The sequence below is a fragment of the Eschrichtius robustus genome, chromosome 2 (genome assembly GCF_028021215.1).
Source record: "Eschrichtius robustus isolate mEscRob2 chromosome 2, mEscRob2.pri, whole genome shotgun sequence".
In the NCBI taxonomy this organism is placed as follows: domain Eukaryota; kingdom Metazoa; phylum Chordata; class Mammalia; order Artiodactyla; family Eschrichtiidae; genus Eschrichtius; species Eschrichtius robustus.
The window spans coordinates 101679289-101700694 of record NC_090825.1 but is presented as its reverse complement, the minus strand read 5'-3'; the positions used below and the strand labels follow the sequence as shown (position 1 = coordinate 101700694).

At 39.6% G+C, this 21406-nt stretch overlaps 1 protein-coding gene across 1 annotated transcript in view; it reads right to left on the bottom strand.

The window, feature by feature from the left end:
• The window catches only part of SNX24 (sorting nexin 24), a 160379-nt gene that overhangs the window by 7371 nt on the left and 131602 nt on the right, over positions 1-21406 (bottom strand). The window contains exons 4-5 of the mRNA XM_068535768.1: positions 1419-1513; positions 13-45 (exon numbers count right to left, since the gene is read on the bottom strand). Coding sequence (XP_068391869.1) covers positions 13-45; positions 1419-1513 — 128 coding nt within the window. The remainder of the gene's footprint in view (positions 1-12; positions 46-1418; positions 1514-21406) is intronic.

The window sequence follows — 21406 nt, the reverse complement described above, 5'->3', positions numbered from 1 at the left end:
GTTTGTTCTTACCTTGACTCTTCAGATTCTGTCTCATCAAAAGATCTAAATTTTTTTTTTAAAAAAGAAAAGAAGACCATAAAAGTTGGGTCAGTATTTATGTCAACAAAGGAAGAAATAGCCAGTATTCTTAGAGCTCTGAATTGGGAGACATTTTGAAAAGAGACTTAGGTATCTTCACAGAGTCACAGCGTGTCTGATGCCTCATTCTAAGGAACCCTAAGGCTGCAATATTCTTGAATTTCAATTTTCCTGGAGATCGCTCGGAAATCCTATGGTTTTGCTTTTGGACTTATATAACGGAGAAAAGATTTCACTCATTTCATTCCCACTATCTCTTCTTAAAAAATACACAACCACATATGAAGCCCAACCTCCCAGCGAATGCACCAAGTTGGAACAGGAAGCACTGACTAGGCATATGACTTGGCGCGTGCGGTGTACGATTCTTGTTCTGGGGTGACTGAAAAGTGGCCCCGAGTACACACTGCTGGCGAGGGAGCTGTGACAGGTGTTAGCCTCTCATCCAGCGGATGGCTGGGTTTTAACACAACTTTGGGTGTGGTTGGCTTGAACACCTTGTAGTTAGTGTGGGTCATTCAGGCAGGTCTGGAGGCAGCAAGAAAATGGATAGAACCCTCTCCCCAACTTGGATCTGCAGAGAGTTTGTGGTGACGTGGTTCTTTGTAAATAGATCTAACATGTAAGAGATGTTGCCGACTGCCTTCGGAGGCCAGATCAACACAGGTGCCCAGAGCTGGGCGAGTGGCTTGTTTCAGAGTTAATTCTTCAGAAGAACTTTTCCCAGTTGCTGCTGATATCAGATGTCTGGTTTCTTGGTAGAGAGGGATTAGGATCTGCAGCCCCCCATTTAGAAGTTCCTGAGGGAGAGGCAGCAGGACAGTGGGGAAAGAGCTTACGCCAAAGGCCTGGGCTCTGCCAGCTACAAGGCAAGAGATCTTAGGAAAGGCACTTTATTCCTGTGTCTCAGTTCGCTCAACTCTAAAATGAAGCGAGTTGGATAAAATCACTTCTAAGATCATTTACAGCTTTAAAATTATATGAATAAACGTGCCAAGGGGATATAGACTTTGCACAAGTATTCACAAATAAACATTAGTCTCTAAACAAGCTATCTAGATTTATAATTCCCATCATGTAACATCATTCCATACAAAAGTATAATTTAAAAAGTCAATTCTTCAAGTTTAAACCTGAATTAATGAGTGTTGGTTGCTTGGCCACAAGACTCAGGAGCAATTCCTTTGCCTACAAGCAGGGGGCGAGCGAGTGCTGTCCCAAGCCAAAGGAATGGGTGTGGCCAGGTTGGCCCTCCACACCACCCGTGTTATTTGTTAGGCCAATAAGTGATTGAAAAGTAACTTAAGATACATGTCCAATAGGTAAACAACTCTTACCCACAGCTCTCTGCCTTCGGTAGAGAGGGCAAATGTCGCACATTTAGGAAATCAAGGAACAGTTTGGGAAGTTCTTCATTTTCTAGAATGACGGCCTGTGAAAGCAGAAAACAATTAGAAAGTGAAGTTTGCTAGGCAATCAATCAAATAAACTATTTTGAAAAGTCATAATCATCCATCAAAGTTCTTACCAGCATTATTACCCAAAAGCAAAATTACCCATCTCACCCACCAAGAATTTAGGCCAACACACACGTTATTCAGTGTCAGCAAATGCTCCATTTTATCTATTCTTTCACCCAAGCAGCATTTACGGAGCATCTACTATATATACTTCAGATGCTGACGGGGGGCAAGACAGCCAGGCACCAGGTAGACACAGTTCCTGCCTTCATGGAGGTTCTAATCCAGAATTAGTATTTAAAAAACCTGGGAACATCAATAATACTGCTAAGATAGTTACATCAAGTTTTCCTTATTTAGTGATAAAGTGATCTGAAATTGTGTGTGTGTGTGTGTGTGTGTCTACCTACAAGAAACCACTACTGTTCAGGAAATACTATACATGGCTTTTTTAACTGGACGATTTAGTCAAGATCCTTCAGCTAACACCTGTTTCAGCAATAGGATCAACTGACATTTATTGCTATTTGGACAGCTCCACTTAAAGGGTCAGTAACAGTTTTGCCACTAAGTGTAAATCAGTGTATATGATGAAAAAAAAAAAAATCTATAGAGTTCTGCCATTTAGGGAGCTCTGCTAAATAGCTGCCATAATGGCATAACCATGTCAGTTCTCAGGTATCCAAATTATGCAATTTCAAGGAGAAATCTAATAGAGAACTATAAGAGTGCATTTTCATATATATTTATATTTGAAAGAGTCTGCCAGAGAAATGATTGCATATTTGCTCCCCCCCCCCTTTTTTTTACAAAGACCATGGGAAAAGCATCAGACATTGTGCAATAATCTCTAAAATTAATGTAACTATTCTTAAGGGTCATTTTTATAATTTACCATGACTTTTTTTCCCCCCCAGTAAGTACATATTGTTTAAAAAACAATTAGAATTGATAGACATATATACACTACCAAATGTAAAATAGATAGCTATTGGGAAGCAGTCACATAGCACAGGGAGATCAGCAAGGTGCTTTGTGACCAGCTAGAAGGGTGGGATAGGGAGGGTGGGAGGGAGGGAGATGCAAGAGGGAAGAGATATGGGGATATAGGTATATGTATAACTGATTCACTTTGTTATAAAGCAGAAACTAACACACCATTGTAAAGCAATTATACTCCAATAAAAATGTTTAAAAAAAACCAAAGAAAAACAAAAAAAAACCCAATGAGAATTGATGCTGAAATGTCATTCACACAGCTGATCAGGAACAGCTATGCAAGGTGATGCAAAAGATACATAACACATGAAAAAGGTCAAATTGTGTGTTTCTTGTATACACATAATTCTATATAATGTATTGTTTTTAGCCATAATTTACTTCTGGAGCTGCCCCATTTCTCACCATGTTTTGGAATTCTGTTACCCAGTTCAGGACATATAAATGGAATAAGCTACTACAGAGATCACCAGTGCTAGCACACTGACCTCTGTACTACACTAGTGCTCAACTGTCCTGCTGTTCAGGCCCTGGAGAGGGGTAATCTGGAGATCCAGCCTTGTCTGGGGCTCTTACTATTCCTTACATGGTCATTGTACCCACTGAAGTTTAAGAAATAAAAAAGAGGAAAATAAAGATATTTGGGGTAATACTTTATTCATTAAACAAATATTTACGGAGCACCTATTATGTTAGGCACTGGGATATGGCAGTGAATACTACAGGTCAATAGAATGTGGGCTGGTGGTGGTGATAAACAAGTAAACACACACATAAGTTAAACTTGCCTTAGAATACAGTGACACAGAATCTGCACTCTCTAAATGCCTTCGCATCCATCCCTCCATCTTTCTAAAATGTTTACTTTTTTCTTGATTATAAAGTAGGAAAATGAAAAATTCATAAAATGGAGAGAAAAAAAAACCCCAATCTAGGGGCATTCTTCCATTACTATTTCTGTTTCTTTCCTTCAATTCATTTGGCTTTCATCTAAATTTTTATCTATCCGAGAATATTTTTGGAGTGCCCAGAAGGTCATTATTTCAGTGCCCAAAATCAAAGGTTCTAGGAATCATGATACATATGAAGTTCCAAGGAATTTTTTTTGCCATAGTACAAGTTGCAATGATTATCGACTTGTACTTGTAGATATCTATTGAAGAGGATAATACCTATTTGAATAATAAAGCTTAATGTTGTAACAAATACAGAGCTGTTCACCCTGGCAATAGTTTTAATTACGTGAACAAGTGGTAGCTTTCAGATTAAAAAAAAACAGGGGAGGGGGTAACCATTATTATCTCCACCCCCATCTTTTAAAATAAATTAAATCAATAACAAGTGTGGGACACTTTTAATGACCTGAACTACTTAATTTCCAGGATCTTTAGACATGTCATCCATCACTGCAGTATGGAGGAAGACATCTCTTGAGTGTTCGGGGGGTTACTTTCGTTTTATTAATGCAAGATTTAGGGAATTTTAACAAGGTGAATTGTTTATTTGCCTTGACAGATTGGCTTACAATGCACTGACTACATCTACAGCGTGATCATTAATGACAAAAGACAAGCAAAAAGCTGTTTACACTGCAACACCGGGATGGGAATTAATCCGGCTCAGCCTCCCCAGAGTACTCCAAATAGATGATCATGTTGTTTTAGGTCAGATATACTAGAAAAAAAGAATATCGAAAACTTCAAAAATTTGTGAGCATTTTTGTTAAATGTTCACTGAATATTCTCAAATAATATTTTCTATAAAACAATGACCAATGTGGATTTCAGGATTTACAGTTGTAAGAAAGCAGCACTGGCGCGGGGAGGGTGTTAGTCAAGCTTTCGGTTTTGCGGAGGGAATGTCTCCTAAACTGTGCTACGAAGGCTTGTAAGAAAATAATTAATACTTAAGCCCAGAGACAGAGTATAATAGAGTAGAATTTACCTAATTTAATACATATGTATAAGTGAAATGACTCTCATTAGTTAGTACAGAGATGCAACAGAGAAAATGTATTAGGTCAACCAAATCTTTTGGTTCAGAAACACATGACCACATTCCATGAGTGACCCATCAGTGAAGTGGGGCCTCACAACTGTTTCATTTAAATCCTCTTCAGTTTCTTGAAAAGCTTCCACTCAAGAAGAACCACTCCTTCTTGACGCTGCACCCTGTGCCATCCCACATGCTTGGGACCCCAGTCTGGTCTAAATCACCAGACCTATTCACTAGATAAGCTTTTGATTAAAAAAAAAAAAAAAAATATATATATATATATATATATATACACACATATATATACACATATATAAACAACATTTTAAATATCAAATAATATTTCCCTGTTGTTTTAGCTTGCTTATCTTTATTTTTGATTTATCTTCAATGGTAAATTGAGTGGTCATTTTCATTCTTTACAGAGGCAAGTGGTGTAGTGGGAATATGCAGCTTTAGAGCAAGACCTGGGTTTGGGTATCTCCTCTGTCTACCTTAAAGGTCATCGTGAGGATTAGGTGATGTCTCCAAGAGTCTCTGGCATGCAATTAGCATTTGATAAGTGTTAATTCTGTTTCCTTTGAATTTTTTTGTTGTATCAATTCTCAAGCATCTATTTTATTGGTTTCGGAGGTTTGGATTATTGTCTATCTAACAAACAGAGCTTCTTAGTCCTCTACGATTCATGGATCCCTTTGAAAATGATGAAAGCTGAGAATCTTGCTTGCTGAAAAATACACACACATACATAATTGTGCTGCCAGTGGTAGGGGGTCCAGTAGGCCCCTGACAGCCCAGCCAAAGATGCCTGCTTGTAGCTCTGATGTGGCAGCAACGCCGCTGGGCACACTTTTCACCTGGCCTGGAGCCTGAAGCACCGCTGGGCCCGTGCTGGATGCCAGCTCCCCAAAGGACACGCTAGCCTTCTTGTTTCAGTTTTCTACCTCTTTGTCAATTAGAACCCCGCTGGAGTGTGTGCTGCCTTGCTATTAGAATTCATGAGCGCTTTCAGCTTTAGGCTGTGGCTGAAAATATTTGTCTGGCCGTGTCTGGTGAAGGATTTTTTTCTGAAAGCCCCAAATCTACTGCTGTACCGGATTTAGAAAGCAGTTCATATTTATGGCTTCTACGTCTTCTAAATATAACTCTAGAATTCAATAAGCTGTGGTGCTGAAGGTTCCCAAAGTTAGCAAAAAAGGAGGGGAAGTAAGATTTAAAGTCTATTTCTACAGAGTACAGCTGATGAAGCACTAGTAAGCCACACCTGTTATGAGATGGGCATTTTTGAACCACTGGGCAGTGATAGGTCCCAGGCCTGGTGCTTTCTAACTGATTAACTAATTACTCTGATGGTAGAGTCCTGACACTGCATGCAAGTTGGAATGCACGGCTGGGTAGCTAATTTACACAGTAAAACGTCAGAATTCAAAATGAGCATAACAAGTTGGAGAAAAAGTTGGAAATAATCCCATTAAATCTTACAGGTTAAAGTACTGAGTCAAATACTGTAAGAGGCAGAATTAATTAATCTCCAGATGCAAGTTGGAGAGTAGGTCACAAGTGCTGTTGGTCACAAGTGGTAGGTCAGCAAGAAAGTCCTGCTTCCACAAAGGTGTAAAATGAGCTGAGCAACCCTCTCACTCCACTAAATGCAATATTATTTAATCCCCAAGGAAAGGGAAATAAGAATAAACTCAGGAAGACCTAGAGGCAAGCAATGAAAATGACTAAAATATTAAAATAGTGTCCATATGAAGAGGTCACTCAACAGTGGGTACCAAGCATGGAACGAGGTGGTGGAGGACCAAGGAGATAATGTGGTCTTTAAGTTAACTAACCATTCTGCTAAGGAGGGTGGCAGTTTCCAAAGCTGCTGGAACAAGAAGAAACTACTGTCCAAACCAGCAGAGAAGGAATCTATCTCTGGCTGAAGCCTGTGCCATAAAGCTAGGAAAAGTGGCACAGGCATGGGAAGAGTAGGAATCATAAGAGCTTCTAAATATCTGGGTTCTGAACATCTCTTAGCTGCTCTTTCATACACATGCAGACTGGAGATGCTACAGAATTAACAGAAAACCACAGTAATTTCCGGCCAATTTACCACTTAGGAAGTACACAGGCTAAAAATCAGGTTGTTATTAAGATGCACAAAGGAAATGGGGTTAAATCAAAGAACTGTAACAAGTGTGTGATATATTATGTAATAGACTTTGCTAAGACGATATCCAACTCTGATAGATATTAAAATGGGCAATTGAGTGTACCTTGTAAGAAGAAAAAAATTATTATTATTCTTTACAACCATGTTACTCAGTTACAGAAGAATAAATAACTTTCCTTATTATAGACCAGAAATATCACTCTAAAAAAAGAATGGAAAAAAAATCTCGATGAAAATATTTACTATAAAATTGCCTAAAGGGAGCAGAAAAACAATAGCATTGGTAGCAGCACCCTTCGCCAGCTCAATGTTTACTCCAGGAGAAATGTCTCTTTTATTGAAAAGGTGCAATTATCATCATGTAACACAAATCACAAAATCCCGATTTTTCTACACTATCAGCTGTATAAAATCATGTTCCCAAAGGATACCATTGATTAGTTGCACATGTTCTTTCTGTGACATCCCAAATACTTAATTGTCAGTTATCTTTTCTTCTTCAGTAAGTAAAATGTAGTCACAAAATTACAGAGGGACCTGTTCTGCCTTAACCTTCGCTAGATGCCATCATGCAGTGGAAAACACTGGTAAAATATCACAGGATAACGCCGTCCGACAAGGGAGACATATAAACACTGTAATGATTTCCCATGAGTTTCCATTTTAGAAAATTGTCACTAAGGCGAGCATAAACGGTGACATATCTCCACCGAGGACACGGTGAAATCGAACGCTGGCATTCTAGTTAGGTCCAAACCTACCCAGCAGCCAATTATAACAGGAACGGAACATCTTGCTGAAAACTTGGACAAGACCACTTTGCTAACCTTCCACGATCACTGCACAAAGCTGCGCTGTTTTCACTGATTTGATCTTTTTATTCTCTTTTCAAAACATTAAAAAAAAAAAACAACCCACCACATTTCTTCCCATTGTCTATCAAGGTTTTTTATCAACTGCAAGGAACCTCTCAGTCTCAAAAGCTAGGGTATTGAACTAAGTCGGGAGGTTTCCAAGAGTCCTGAAAGCTCTTTTCCTATTCCACCTTGTTTGGTTTGAAATGCCCGACGGTTCAGGTGACAAAGTTCATGACAGTTTTTCCTCTCTTCACCAGGAAAGATGCTTCACACCACACCTGCTTCAGAGGTGCAGCTAAGAACAGGGAGGGAGAAAAATCAATACCTCCTCACGGCAGTAAGTGGGCTGCCGTGTCCCTGTCCTCTGGGAACAAAACCTACCAGCTCACAGAGGCTTTGCCGCCCTCAGTCCTCCACTTACCCCTCCCCAGCACTTGCTCACAATTTCACAAAATGAACCACAGTAAGGTTACCAAAGGAACACTTTTAAAAAAAGTCAGCCGGTAAATGGATCTAACGAAGGCTCATGACCACCTAAAAAATAAAAATCAGATGTGCTTTGGAAGAACCCAGTGTGCCACGCATCCTTCTTTGTGTGTGCCACCCTTCCCAAGACACGTCTCCTCGGTGTCTGGTGAAAACTGCACCATTCATAGATTCAAATAGACATCTGCTATCGTTTCACAGGGCTTTACAGACTATCTTGCAAGAAATCTGAGGACTTGCACTAAAAGCTGAAGGCTGCTGACAAGGGCCCATTTAAAACGGTAAAGAATCTGTGCAAAGAAACAAAGTCATTTGGCTTCAGAAAGATTTGACAGAAGAAATCTAGTTTCTGATAATATGGCTAAAAAGATAAAACTAACCATGGAACAATAGCAACTGGAAAACCAACCATCTTTTGAACTATTTTAATACTAAAATTTATGTCCTCTGTGTTTCTGGAATATCTATTCATAAAAAAGATATTTGTTTACCAGGTACTAAGTACAACCACTGGCACAATGGGTAACCAAACAAACATGGTCTTGTCCTCCCAGGACTTACAGTCTAGTGGGGGAGATGGATGGTTTTCAAATAATCACAGTGATGAATGTGAGATTACAAACTGAAATAAGTACCTTAAAGGGAAGTAAATCCCTTCTTTAAGCAACAGTAAAAAAAAAGCACCCTATTAACCTGTGAAGTACTAACAAAGCTTCCCTGGGAAAGTGACCCTTGGGCTGGGAGTTGAATGAGCTAATAGGATAAAGGGAGTGGGGTATTTCAGATGCAAAGCACAGCACACTGTCCAAAACACAATGTGTTCAAAGACTTGTGGAAGGTGGAAGCGTGGCATTAGGAAAACTGAAAGGCCAGTGAGGCTGTGCCTGAGGAAACAATGAAGCTGAGCAATAAAGTAGGAGAGCCTGAGCTGGAGAGGTGGGGCAGGGCTTCCGCGTCACGTGAAGGATGATTTGTATTTTGACTACAACTGGAACAGCAGTGGTGTTCCTCGGATCCAGTGACTGTGCATTATAGCCTCTCTTTGGCTGTCTCTAAACAGCTTCTTAATCTACTGAGCTAATTTTAACCATTAGATTTTCATTTCATATTTGGTTCCTTTTCATATCTGCCTGTTCTGCTTTTCTTAGGTTCATGATCTTTTCTTATGCTTTCAATTATTTTAGACATTCTAATATTCGGTTTCCATTCAATTGTCCTTTTACTTGAACTTCTTGGGATTTAATCCTGTTTTTGTGTCTCTCACTCATGGCTGTTCATTTTCTCCTGTTTTGTAGTTTAGGTTCATGAGCTCATCTTCTGCAGGGCTTTATCTGTGGGAAAGGCTAGGCCAGGTTCAGGGAATGCCCTTCCCCCACCCCCCAAGTGGTTTTGCTTCTGCTCTGAGGAAGTACAGCCCTGACTGAGATGTAGTCAGCTTTATGAAATGATATATTAATTTTCTAGATTGGAGGCATGAGATCATGAAGATACAGAAACTATAAACCCTAAACTCTCATGAAACATGGTTGAGAAACTTTGTTAGGAAAACTTTTGTCCATATTCAACGGATTTTCATAGGCCAATGGTCTCCAAAGTGGGTTACAGAGATGTGGAGAGTTAAACAAGATAATTAATTGTGATTCAGAAAAACACATATTAAAAAAGATTGAAAATATATAAAAAAAAGATTTAAAATAAAAAATAATGAAAAAATAAAAAAACTATCATTTCTAATTTTTAATGGATTTATAGCAGTACGTGTAAAAAACATTATTAAATATGCCTATATTGAAGAATTATGCTCAAACTTTTTTTTGATAAGGATATATAGCTCTAGGTCAATAGACTATTACTCTGACTACAGTGCATAAAGAGTTTATAAGAGCCAGTAAGGCCCAATCTATCCAAACAACACTACTGAAATAGGCTACCTTAGCCTTGGTTATCCTTTTACTAGGGTATAGCTCTATTATTAGAAATGTCCTTCCCACCTCTTCTCAACAGGCCAACTCCTACTTCTCCTTCAAGTCTCAGCTCAAGTGTTACCTCCCTTAGAAAACATTCCTGAGACCCTCAGGTTGGGCTAAGTTATCATTTTTTATGTGTGAAATAAAAGAATCATTTTATGTGATGTGATGATTAATACTGGATTGAGTCATATTAACTTTCAACAATTTTAACCGACCACATAAGGCAGTTTTCATATAGCTTATAACAACAATATTTATTTAACTCCTGGTCTGTGCTGGGCTCTTTATCTTATTTAATTTTCACAAAACAATGACATACTTTCATTATCCACATTCTACCTATGAAGAATCTGGGGCTCAGAAAGTCTAAATCACCTGTACAAGGTTTCTTAAAGGGTAAGGGGTCAGGCAGGACTGGAACCTAGGTCTCCCTAGCTCTAAAACTACTGATCTACAGATGTACCTATTCACTGAGTCATTCATTCATTCCATAAATATTTACTGATGTTTACTGCATGCACAACAGCACTGGGCTACATAGTTTAATTCTTTTCTTAGTAAATTTTATTGGAATCCTTTATCTTTTCCAATATATATTTTTCTACTGTATTTATAAATTTAATGGAACCCACAGATAAATTTAATGGAACCACTGAAATTTAGCTCCCTTAAAATACATTTCTAATTTTCTTTGGATTTAAATTTTTGCTTAACATCGCAACTAATTCTTATAAGTATATAAAGACTCCAAGAAGAATTCTGAACAATAAATTCCATTAATTTCTGTCCTATATTAAAAAAAAAAAACTGAGGATAAAGCAAAAGCAAAGACCAAAATTATCTGGCCTCACAACATTTCAAAACCTATTTGGCAACTTCTGACCTGCTCAATTCTTCTTTGACTGGGTAAAATGCTTTAAAGCCATATTTTACATACTTTTGATCCATTAAATTACCTCACTATATGTTGAAGAACAACGTGGCTCAATTACACATTCTAGATAACACCAGATTTATGAGGCATTTTCTTGATCTTCAAATAGAGAAAAAAAAATTCTAAAAGCAATAATAAACTAGCTACTTACCTATAAGTCAAAACTAAAATCAGGGGACTAATACATTTGAATAAAATCATGTATTACAAAGCAAACCAAAACCGATTTAGTTATTCAAAGAATATGGTAAGACACCAACTGAAATGCAAATTATAGAATATGCTTATGGAAGCGCTATCTTTTTACTTTAAAGAAGAAATAGAAATCAGAACTAGGCTTGTAAGATGTTGCCTGGAGAAAGCCTCTGGAGATTGGTTTTTAATGAAAGATTTACAATTAGCATAGCCTATGTGTGTTCAGGAATTGATGTTTTTAAAGTGTTTAAAGTGCTTGAAAACAATTTGCTCTCTCAAGTCCCTTAAACATGCTCCAACTATCTACTTTATTCCTCTGATTTATTTAGCATTCTCTTTCTTCACATACTGTGCACTTTGACACAGCTCCAGCACAGCTGAGTTTCAAGAGGTGTAGTTTAGATCAATTAGGCCTTCCGAGGTATACACATTCTCACTGCACTATAGCTAAAGACATAGTGTACTGGGCAAATATCTTTTTAAAATTTTTAATGAAGACCACCAACAGTATTTTATATTTGTCCAGGTGTAAGTACTGCATTGAGTCTCCTGTTTATATGCTAAAGTTATGCAACTAATGTTTTACATGAATTTAAGAACCTTGAATGAGGCTGAACTTGAAAGTTCATAGTGCATGGTACTCAGTGAGAACACTTAGTGGGAAGCACCTAGAGAGTGAGACAGAGACTTATTCCGAGAAGCAGTAGCAAGTCCTCAGAGAAATGTACCAAAAATGAAAAGTGGCCCTTGTGGAGATGGTTCATAGGTCTAAAGTTAAAAACAAGTCTATATAGGAAATAATAAAGGAAGTGGGGAAGACGTCCTTGACCTCTTGGCTGCAACAAAAAATGCAGTTAATGAAATTGTTCACATAAAATACACAGGTGGGTTAACAGTAGCCCAAAAGGACTACACCAAGGGAGATGGAATACGACAGCATGAAAGAAGAGAGAGTGGGTCTGTATGTACCTGGCTGCTAGTCACCGCATCACGTCCAAGCAGGAGCCTGTGCTCTCAGTCCATGGAAAGAAGAACACATCTACTCTGGTCCTTCCCCCAAATCTGATGCTGAAATAAGTCCTCCCATAACTTGGAGTTAAATTATCGATGTCTATCTAGGGATTTACACTCAACAATGAACATGGACCCTTTTCTGAGGGGTTCCAGATTATACCAGCCTTCTTCTGATAGGCTCCCAGGTTTCCCAGGAAGTAGGCAGAGAATGACTGCAGGGAAAGCTACTCTACACTTAAGCTTGAATTCTCTGCCTGCCTTCTGCCACTGGAGGCTGTGGCACAGACTGTTGGTTCCCTACCCCAAAATCCATGCTCCTCTTCTTCCTTATTAATGGAGCACCAATTTTTTTGGGGGGGGGGGATTGACAAATTGCCAAGCTAAAAAAAGCAAACGGGAATAACAAAAAACAATGACAATAACACCACTCCCACATTTCCCGGATTCCCCTGCCACGTGTTGCAGACCTGGCCACTAAGATGTCAGTGGAAGTCACCGGATGCAAAAGACCCAAAAAGTTCCCTAAAAGTGAACGGTCAGGCTCCGCTGGCCCTCATCTTTTTCCTCATCTTTTCACCCCTTTCCCCTCCCCTCTTTCCTGGAACATGAGCGTAGTTTCTGAGTTCATATGTTACCTTGTGATCATAAGGGAAAGGCCAAAAGAATCAAAGAGATCCAATCCCTGATGATCTTGAGCTACGGAAACAAAACCCACAATTACCCACCACTAGTAACGCTTGAGGAAATAATATGCCTGAGAAAGAGAAACCCCACTTTTAGTTAAGTCCTTTTATTTGGACTGTTACCTGTGGTAGAACACAAACCCCTGATGATACAGACTTCTTGCCTCCGCAGATCACAAAGTCCAATTTTTGGCCCAAAGAGCAAAGTACTGGGTAGAATATTTTAACAAATAGAGAGAAGAAAAGGAAAAACCCAACTCTGCTATTTTACTTTTAATTCACTACTTTAATACTGGGTAGAATACTTTAAGAAGGAATGAAGGAATGAAGGGAGGAAGGGAGGGAGGGAGGAAGGAAGGAAGGAAGGAAGGAAAGAAGGAAGGGGGGAAGGAAGGGAGGAAAGAACCAACCCTGATATTTTTATTTTTAACTTACCACTTTAAAAAAGTCCACAACATAAAGAATAGTCTATGAAAAATCAAAAAGCCATTAGATTCACACATACATTGCATTGTCTATAAAAAGCAAGAAAAGGACAAATACATGAAAAACTTGTCTGCCTAACACAGCAGGTGCCAAGAACACACATTACCAAATAGTAAAGAAATCAAGCATATAGGTAATGAGATGAGACTAAACAAATAAAAATGTAAGCTGATTATCCAGAAAAATATCCTACCAAATCACAGACAGTATCCCTACGGAGATGGAAAGTGTTTCATTAAACTTATTTTACAAAGGATTGTCCAAATCACTGTAAAGTGACCCAGAGGGAATAATTTAGCATTGGCTGGTGGACGAAAATACAATTCTACTTTAACTTTTTAATCACAAATTTTATGATCTTTTAACAGTTTTCTATTAAGAGCAATTAAAGGGAGATAGCAAAGATTTACACTGATACTCTAGCAAGTTAAAATGACTACATACATTTTCAAGCAGAAGTTTTATATTTTGAAGACCTTAGCAGTTTGAGGGTAAAACACTAACTTATTAAAAAAGAAGAAGACGAAAAAGCTGGAAGATGTGCCTCTGGTGTCTGAAGATAACATTTTTGGATTCACTTCTGCTCCCTGCCCATGGCTGTCCCTGGTACACAGCCTGCTGAGAAGCCAGACACCACTGGGGCTAGGCAGAGATACAGGAGAAACACAAGGGTACAAATACAACAGAGGGACCAATGCACAACCTGGACACCTTGTCAGGCCTACACACTAACCATACTAGTCTACCAGACCAACCATCCCAGGTAGTGGTCTACTCAACCACGCTTACCCCCAGCCTGGCCCAGCTATGCCCCAGGGAGGGATCCAGGGAGGCACCAGGGAGCACCTGACAGGCAAGCTCCTATTTTCTGCCAGCAACTCTTTTTCGTGTATGTTTCCCCAAGGCTCAGCTGGCTGTCATCACCTGGGGGTGGCCACTGGTCAAGTGAACACTACACCTTATTATTATTTTTTTTTAATAGCTACTTTATTTATTTATTTTATTTTTGGCTGTCTCGGGTCTTCGTTTCGTGCGAGGGCTTTCTCTAGTTGCAGCAAGCGGGGGCCACTCTTCATCGCGGTGCGGGGGGGTCACTCTTCATCGCGGTGCGCGGGCCTTTCACCATCGCGGCCCCTTCTGCTGCGGGGCACGCGCAGGCTCAGCAGTTGTGGCCCACGGGACCAGTTGCTCCGCGGCATGTGGGATCCTCCCAGACCAGGGCTTGAACCCGTGTCCCCTGCACCAGCAGGCAGACTCCCAACCACTGCGCCACCAGGGAAGCCCCACTACACCTTATTATTTTATAGTTACGGAGAAATGGTAAATACGTTGTTTCTGTTTACAAGAATTGTATGCACTTTTGAACATTTATTCACTTAGATTGTTTAAAATTAATCATAGGTAAGTTTCTTAGGTCCTCCGTGCTTATTCAAGGTCAATAATATTATCTACCTCAGAGGTTGTAGTCATGATGAAATAAGACTCATGCCTATAAAGAAATTGCCACAGTGCCTACTGTACTGTAAGTACTGAATACATATTATTTATTATTATGATTCTTAGTAGTAGCAGTAGTTTAAGATGAATAAAAATAATCTATCACAGAAGCTGAATAATTTAAAAAGCTGATTTAAAGAAAGTAAACATTTTCTTATATGGTTTTACTTGTGTCATTGTTAATTTTTTTTAAAAAGTTTATGCTTTGCATAAGATCCAACTCTTGTAACTTCCTGGCCTCGTAATGCATACACTAATGCACGCACACAGGCCAAAGTATCAGTTTTATGGAATTTTTACACAGAACTCCTTTAGTCAGATCTTTAAAGCACTATCTCTGTGGACCAATGAGGTCAGACATGACCTAGCTGTGCTATACAGAGCCCTTCTTTGCAATGGTGCTGCCCCCCTATCAGTGAAACCTCCAAACCATTGATCTGGAGATTCCTCATTTCCATCAGCCCCCTCTGACTTTTCAGTGCTCCTTGTCCAGCTTCAGATTCCATGACTGACCATCATAATCAGTTCCCTGAAATGCCTCCAACCCCGTCAGGCCCCCCTCTCTGTGTGCTCAGAATCCCTCAGTTCTGGCTGAATCCTGGCATCCCTTATCCATGCCTCAACCCCAGCTGTTAAACACCACAAGAAAACCACACAGTGCAAAGAAACTGGTTTCACATTAAATTCAAGGTCTTATCTACAAAGTACTGTCTTGCTACTCTTCTCTAGAACAATGGTTCTCCAACTTTAGCCAGCAGCAGAATCACCTAGAGGGCCTGTTAAAACACAGATTGCTGGGTTCTGCCTCCCAAGTGTCTGATCCAGTAGGTCTGGTATGCGACCTTAGAAATTGCATTTCTGAAAAATTCCCAGGTTCCCAGGTGATGCTGACGCTGCTGGTCCAGGAACCACTCTTTGAGAACCACTGCTCTAGAGGAACCACCATCATCCATTTCATACCTCCTCCTCTTCTCTCTGAATCTCCCTTACCCCTTCCTCCACCCTCCCCCTAGGCTGAGAAACAGTCTTCACACTTCAGTGAGAATACAGAAGCCACCAGACTTGATGTCCCTCATCTTCACCCCTACTCTGTCTACATTACCCTTCCATCATCCTCTCTTCCTCCTTCTGCTATAGTGGAGGAAGTGCCACGCCTTCTCTCAGAGGCCAACTCCTCTAGTTATACTCTGGCTCTCAGCCCACCTCTTGACTTTCTCAAATATTTCTTTAGTTATAACCCTTACCTCCTCTGCCTATTCACTATCTAATTCCTTCCATCCATCCATCCATCCATCCATCTTTCTATCGTCTCTGCTGAATCATTCCTATCAGCTTACAAATATGTTCTAGTATCTCACAGAACAAAATAAACAAATCGAAAAAATCTCTCAGAGAACATAGCTTACTTCTCTGCTTCTTTTCATGGCATACGTTCTCATGACTGTTCTACAGATGCTGTTTCCTTTTCTTATCTCCAGTTCATCCATTACTCAACCCTCTACAAAAATGGCTTTGGTTTCCACCATTTTCAGCCTGTCAAGGTCACAGATCTCTTCTGTGTTGCTAAATTCAATGGCCACTTTTGTCCTTAACATACTCAACTTCTGAGTAGCCAGCACTCAGCCAAACAACCCCTCTCCCACTTCCTGAAAGACTCTTTTCTTTGTTTTTGCAACCCTCCGGTTTCCTCCTATCTTGTTTTCACTCTCCTTTGTTACCTCTTCCTTTTCCACCTGACCTCAAAATGTTGGGATTTTTCAAGGCTTAGCCAGTGCCCTCTTGTCTCCTCAGTCTTATCTGAATGTACCAACCGCCATGGATTTTAAAACCTTTATGCTGATGAGATGCATATTCATATCTCCAGGCTGGAACTTTCTTCTGGGTTCCAGACTCATAGAACTAAATACCTATTTAACATCTCCACTTGAGCTTCTTAAAGATATCTTCAATTCAAAATGTGCAAAGCAGAAATTACTGTTTCCTTAAAAAAAAAAAAAACAAACCTGCCATCCCCTTCTCCACCACCTCCTTCACCTCAGCAAATGAGAGCACCAGCAACCCAGCTGCCAAAGCGGAAACTTCCTTCCCTTCACCTTCCACATTCAGCCTATCATCCGCGTCACCTGGAGCTCCTCTCCCACTCGCTCATAAAGCTACAGCCGGAGCGGTCTTCAGAGCCACCAGTGGGCCTATGCCCCTTGCCACAGCCTCTACATCTGCTGTTCCCTTAGCCTTCTTCTCATACTTGACATGGTTAACTTTCCTCAGTCTTAGGTCTTGGTCTAAATGTCGCCTCAGAGGTGCCTTCCCTGACCACTCAAACTCAAGCACTTGCTCTCACTCCCAGATCATCTTTTTCTTGCTCCCTTATTTTTTGTTTCCCTTATAGTGCTTGCAATTATTTTATTTATAAGTTTACTTGGTTTTTGTCCCTTCAACTCCAACTCCAAGATGGCAGGACTGAGCCTGCTTTATTCACCCTTTACCTCTGCATCCAAAACAGTGTTTTGAATGCATGAGGGTTATTCCAGAGGCAGAACCCAACACAGGCAAACACTGAGGAGGCAAATTTTGGCTTAATATAAAGAGAAACTTTGTAACTGAAGTCTCTGATGGAAGGTTATACTTTGGGAGATAACAAGTACCACCCCAGCAAATACGTTACCAAAAGTAGTTGAGGCCCAGCTGCTACAGAATGTTGTAGCAAGAATTTATAGACAGTCAGGAAATTAAGCAAGGTATTTGCTAAGAAAAGCAGTAATATTGGGGCTTCCCTGGTGGCACAGTGAAGAATCCGCCTGCCAATGCAGGGGATGCGGGTTCGAGCCCTGGTCCGGGAAGATCCCACATGTCGTGGAGCAACTAAGCCCGTGCGCCACAACTACTGAGCCTGTGCTCTAGTGCCTGTGAGCCACAACTACTGAGCCCGCGCACCTAGAGCCCGTGCTCTGCAACAAGAGAAGCCATCGCAATGAGAAGCCCGCGCACGGCAACGAAGAGTAGCCCCCGCTCGCCGCAACTAGAGAAAGCCCGTGTGCAGCAACGAAGACCCAACACAGCCAAAAATAAAAATTAATTAATTAATTTTTAAAAACACAGTAATATCTGATATCAGCATAATATTTTATGGCTTGCTAAATGGCCCCACATATACTGGGTCACTTAATTCTCATCACCACCTTTGAGGTAGATAAGATCAAGAGCATTTTATGGGAAAACTAATTCTGTGATGTTAAACGACTAGCTGTTAATAACACCAAGCCCAGATCCTCTAAGGTGGAGAGTCTGTCCCTTGAGGTAGGTGAGTTGAGCATCCAGGCCTTGTACTGGTTCCAAGTCGCACTGTCTCCCTAAAGGGTACTTGCAGTTCCTTCTTTAATAACCTTCTGGTCCTTCAAGGGTGAGCTGCTCCCCTCTCACCCTCTGGTAAGAAGGGGGCCCACAGCCCCTCCCTTAAGCTCTGGAGCTCAGCCAGGGTGTGGCTGAATGTATCAGCAAGACTCAACCAAGGTGGATGACAGAGGGAAATAAACAAAGAGGGTCATGAGACTAGTGGCTTACAAATCACCAACAAATTAAGCAATTGCTCACCTAAGTCTTAGGGAAAATAAACCAAATGGAATCGTGATGCTGCCATTCGTTGTCAGACTTATCCTGCTACTCAAATGAGACCCTTTTCAACCTCTTTATTACAGCTCATAAAGCTGAACATCAATAAGGATAAAAAGAGAAACTGGAAATAGCCTTGTTCAGTACACTTTTTAATGGGAAAATGTAAGTTGAAAATTAACAAGCTTAATTTGTCTTTAATTTTTAAATCTTATCATAAGAAATACTAAAAACTATTGTTAAAATTTCAAATGTTTTCTAATTTTTTTTGTACTCAGCCCATCATGTCTTCATTTTGAGAAGAGGAAAATAGCTACCTGCTATAGCAATTTTGTCTTGAGCACAATTTTGCAACCAGAAAATAACTGAGCGAGACAGCAAAGAGGACTCTTAAAACATGCCCTTGAATAACGAATGACGCAGTGAGAAGGAGCGTCCCAACTGTGAGAACTTTTCTTGTTTCGTCTCGCTGATATTTTCTTACGAGGGTTTCTGGGTCAGAGTAAACTCCTGAGGACTGATCTGACATTCCCTTTGAAACTAATTACATTAAACAGCAGGTGCTCACTTCAAGACTGAGCAGGAGAATGCAAGACATTCAGGGAATCCAGTGCACTTGAGGTTAATGTTCTCATCTTTTAGGAGCTTCTTTAAGCTTAGATATCCCCAGCTCCACTAACAGTGTCATTTGTGCAGAGATAAAAGAAGGATCAATCTGATAAATCGGGGGGGGGGGGGGATGAAAAAAAATGCAATTTTTTTGCTGTACGGTAGCTGATCTTAGAATACACTCTGAAATGTTTAAGTGCTTAAAAACTAATTGACTAATTATATTTTCAGGGAAAAACTCCCTTTCTAGTTGAGACTTGCAACAGATTGCTGCAATGATCATACACGTGTAAGGCGGGAACAGGCTGCAGAGAGAAGGGTGATGGATCTGTATCTGTGTTTGAACTGAACTTTCCACCAGTAAACCCAGTTTTGATAGAATAGGCATTTCTTCACTAATTAATGCAAAGAGGGATACTCTGGAAAAAACACGGATGCTGATGCTATACCAAACCAATGGATCTCAATGATTTTTCAGTGGCCTTCTGTTATTAATTTGATGAATGACTACCACAATTAGTAAGAAATTTTAGCAAACCCCAAAGTATACCTTTTCAAGTATACCTACTTCACTATAAATAAAAACAGAAGCAATACAATCATAGTTTTAAAATAATTGCGCATTACTTTGCTGCTTGTATTTGAAGGATCTTGATGAAGTCTGAGTGACCAGTCATGCTAATGCTGTAAGCTAACTCCTGGTCTTGGCCTGAAAGTCTGTTCTGATCAATGACTCAAATGAATTTGACTTTGAGATGAACAGACTCTAAGGAAAATTGTTTATATTTTATGTATATGGTATAGGGTAGAGCCAAACATTCAACAGTGCTTAAAAATCACAGGTTCTAATTGCCTTAAGGCAGGCAAAGAACAAAAGAGAAGAAAAACTGTAAGATGCCCTTTAGTTACATAGAAGTCAATAAGACATGCAAAATTTAAGTAACATTTAAGAGAAAAAAAATAAAGGAATGGAATTTAAAGAACAATCAAAATACAACCTAAATTATTGCACTCGCAAACAACAACGTCAGGAAAGTTCACTTGAATTCCTTATTATGAGCAGACATGTGGGCTTCCCTGGTGGCACGGTGGTTAAGAATCCACCTGCCAATGCAGGGAACACGGGTCCTGGTCCTGGGAAGATCCGACATGCCGCGGAACAACTAAGCCCACGCGCCTAGAGCCCGTGCTCTGCAACAAGAGAAGCCACCACGATGAGAAGCCCGCGCACCGCAACTGAGAGTAGCCCCCGCTCACCGCAACTAAGGAAAGCCCGCGGGCAGCAACGAAGAAACAATGCAGCAAAAATAAAATTAAATAAATAAATAAATAAATAAATAAATAAATAAATAAATAAATAAATAAAAAAGAGTAGACATGAATTTCATTTACTTCCATCTCTGGGACTAATTGAATAATTATTCTTTTAAGTATTGAGAAGAAAATATTACTCGCTGAAAATAGAACCTTCTTTTATTCTAATTTCCTCAATTTCTTAGTAAAGCTGACAGGCAAGATTTGGTAGTAAATATTCAAAATTTTATTTTATTTTATCAATAACTAGTGATATCTTGTATCATTATTAGCACTACTACTGCTATTACTAAATGTGCTTTAAAAAAAGAGTTAATAGTTTTCAAAATGGATATACCTAATGAATAGGTATATACTTAACGTATTGTCCATTGTCGATAATACAGGAAACTCCCCTGTGGAAAAATTTAAATTTTGTTATTCTTACTTTCAAATTTAATGTCAGTTTTTATTCTACTAAAATGCTTGTTGAAAGTTAAGTAACTTCTCTGAACTATCCACATAACAAACCAAATTGATCCCTTTAGTATTTGTGTATTTTGTATACATATCTTCTAAACACAAATACTACTTTGTAGTTATTTGTTTAGATACTGAATGGCCAAACCAAATTCCTCAAAGGCAAGGGTTAGGTGTAAATAATTTGCTCTGTGCTAGGCAGCTCACACAGTAGATGCTCAATAAATATCTATTGAACATTGACATCTTTTTCTCAGCTGTTGACAGTACGCTATGTATTCTGATAACTACAAAACCCATTCCATGAGAAATGCTTTTGTTATCAGTTATCATTTTAGATGACCCATAGGTCTTTTTTTCCAGTAGCAAAATAATTAAGTTGCCTATAAATGTAAAGTTTTGTAATACATAAAGCAGTTTAATTTGCTGCAAAATACTACTTTTTACATGCTAAATGGAATACAATCAAACGTGCTAAAAGAACTGTTCAAAAGAAAGGAGACTGCAGTCTTCAGCAGGTGAATAAGTAGCAGTGGGATCTACACAACACCTCCTTCAGTTCAATTCTATCACATGTAGGAGCACTGGAGGGGCTTG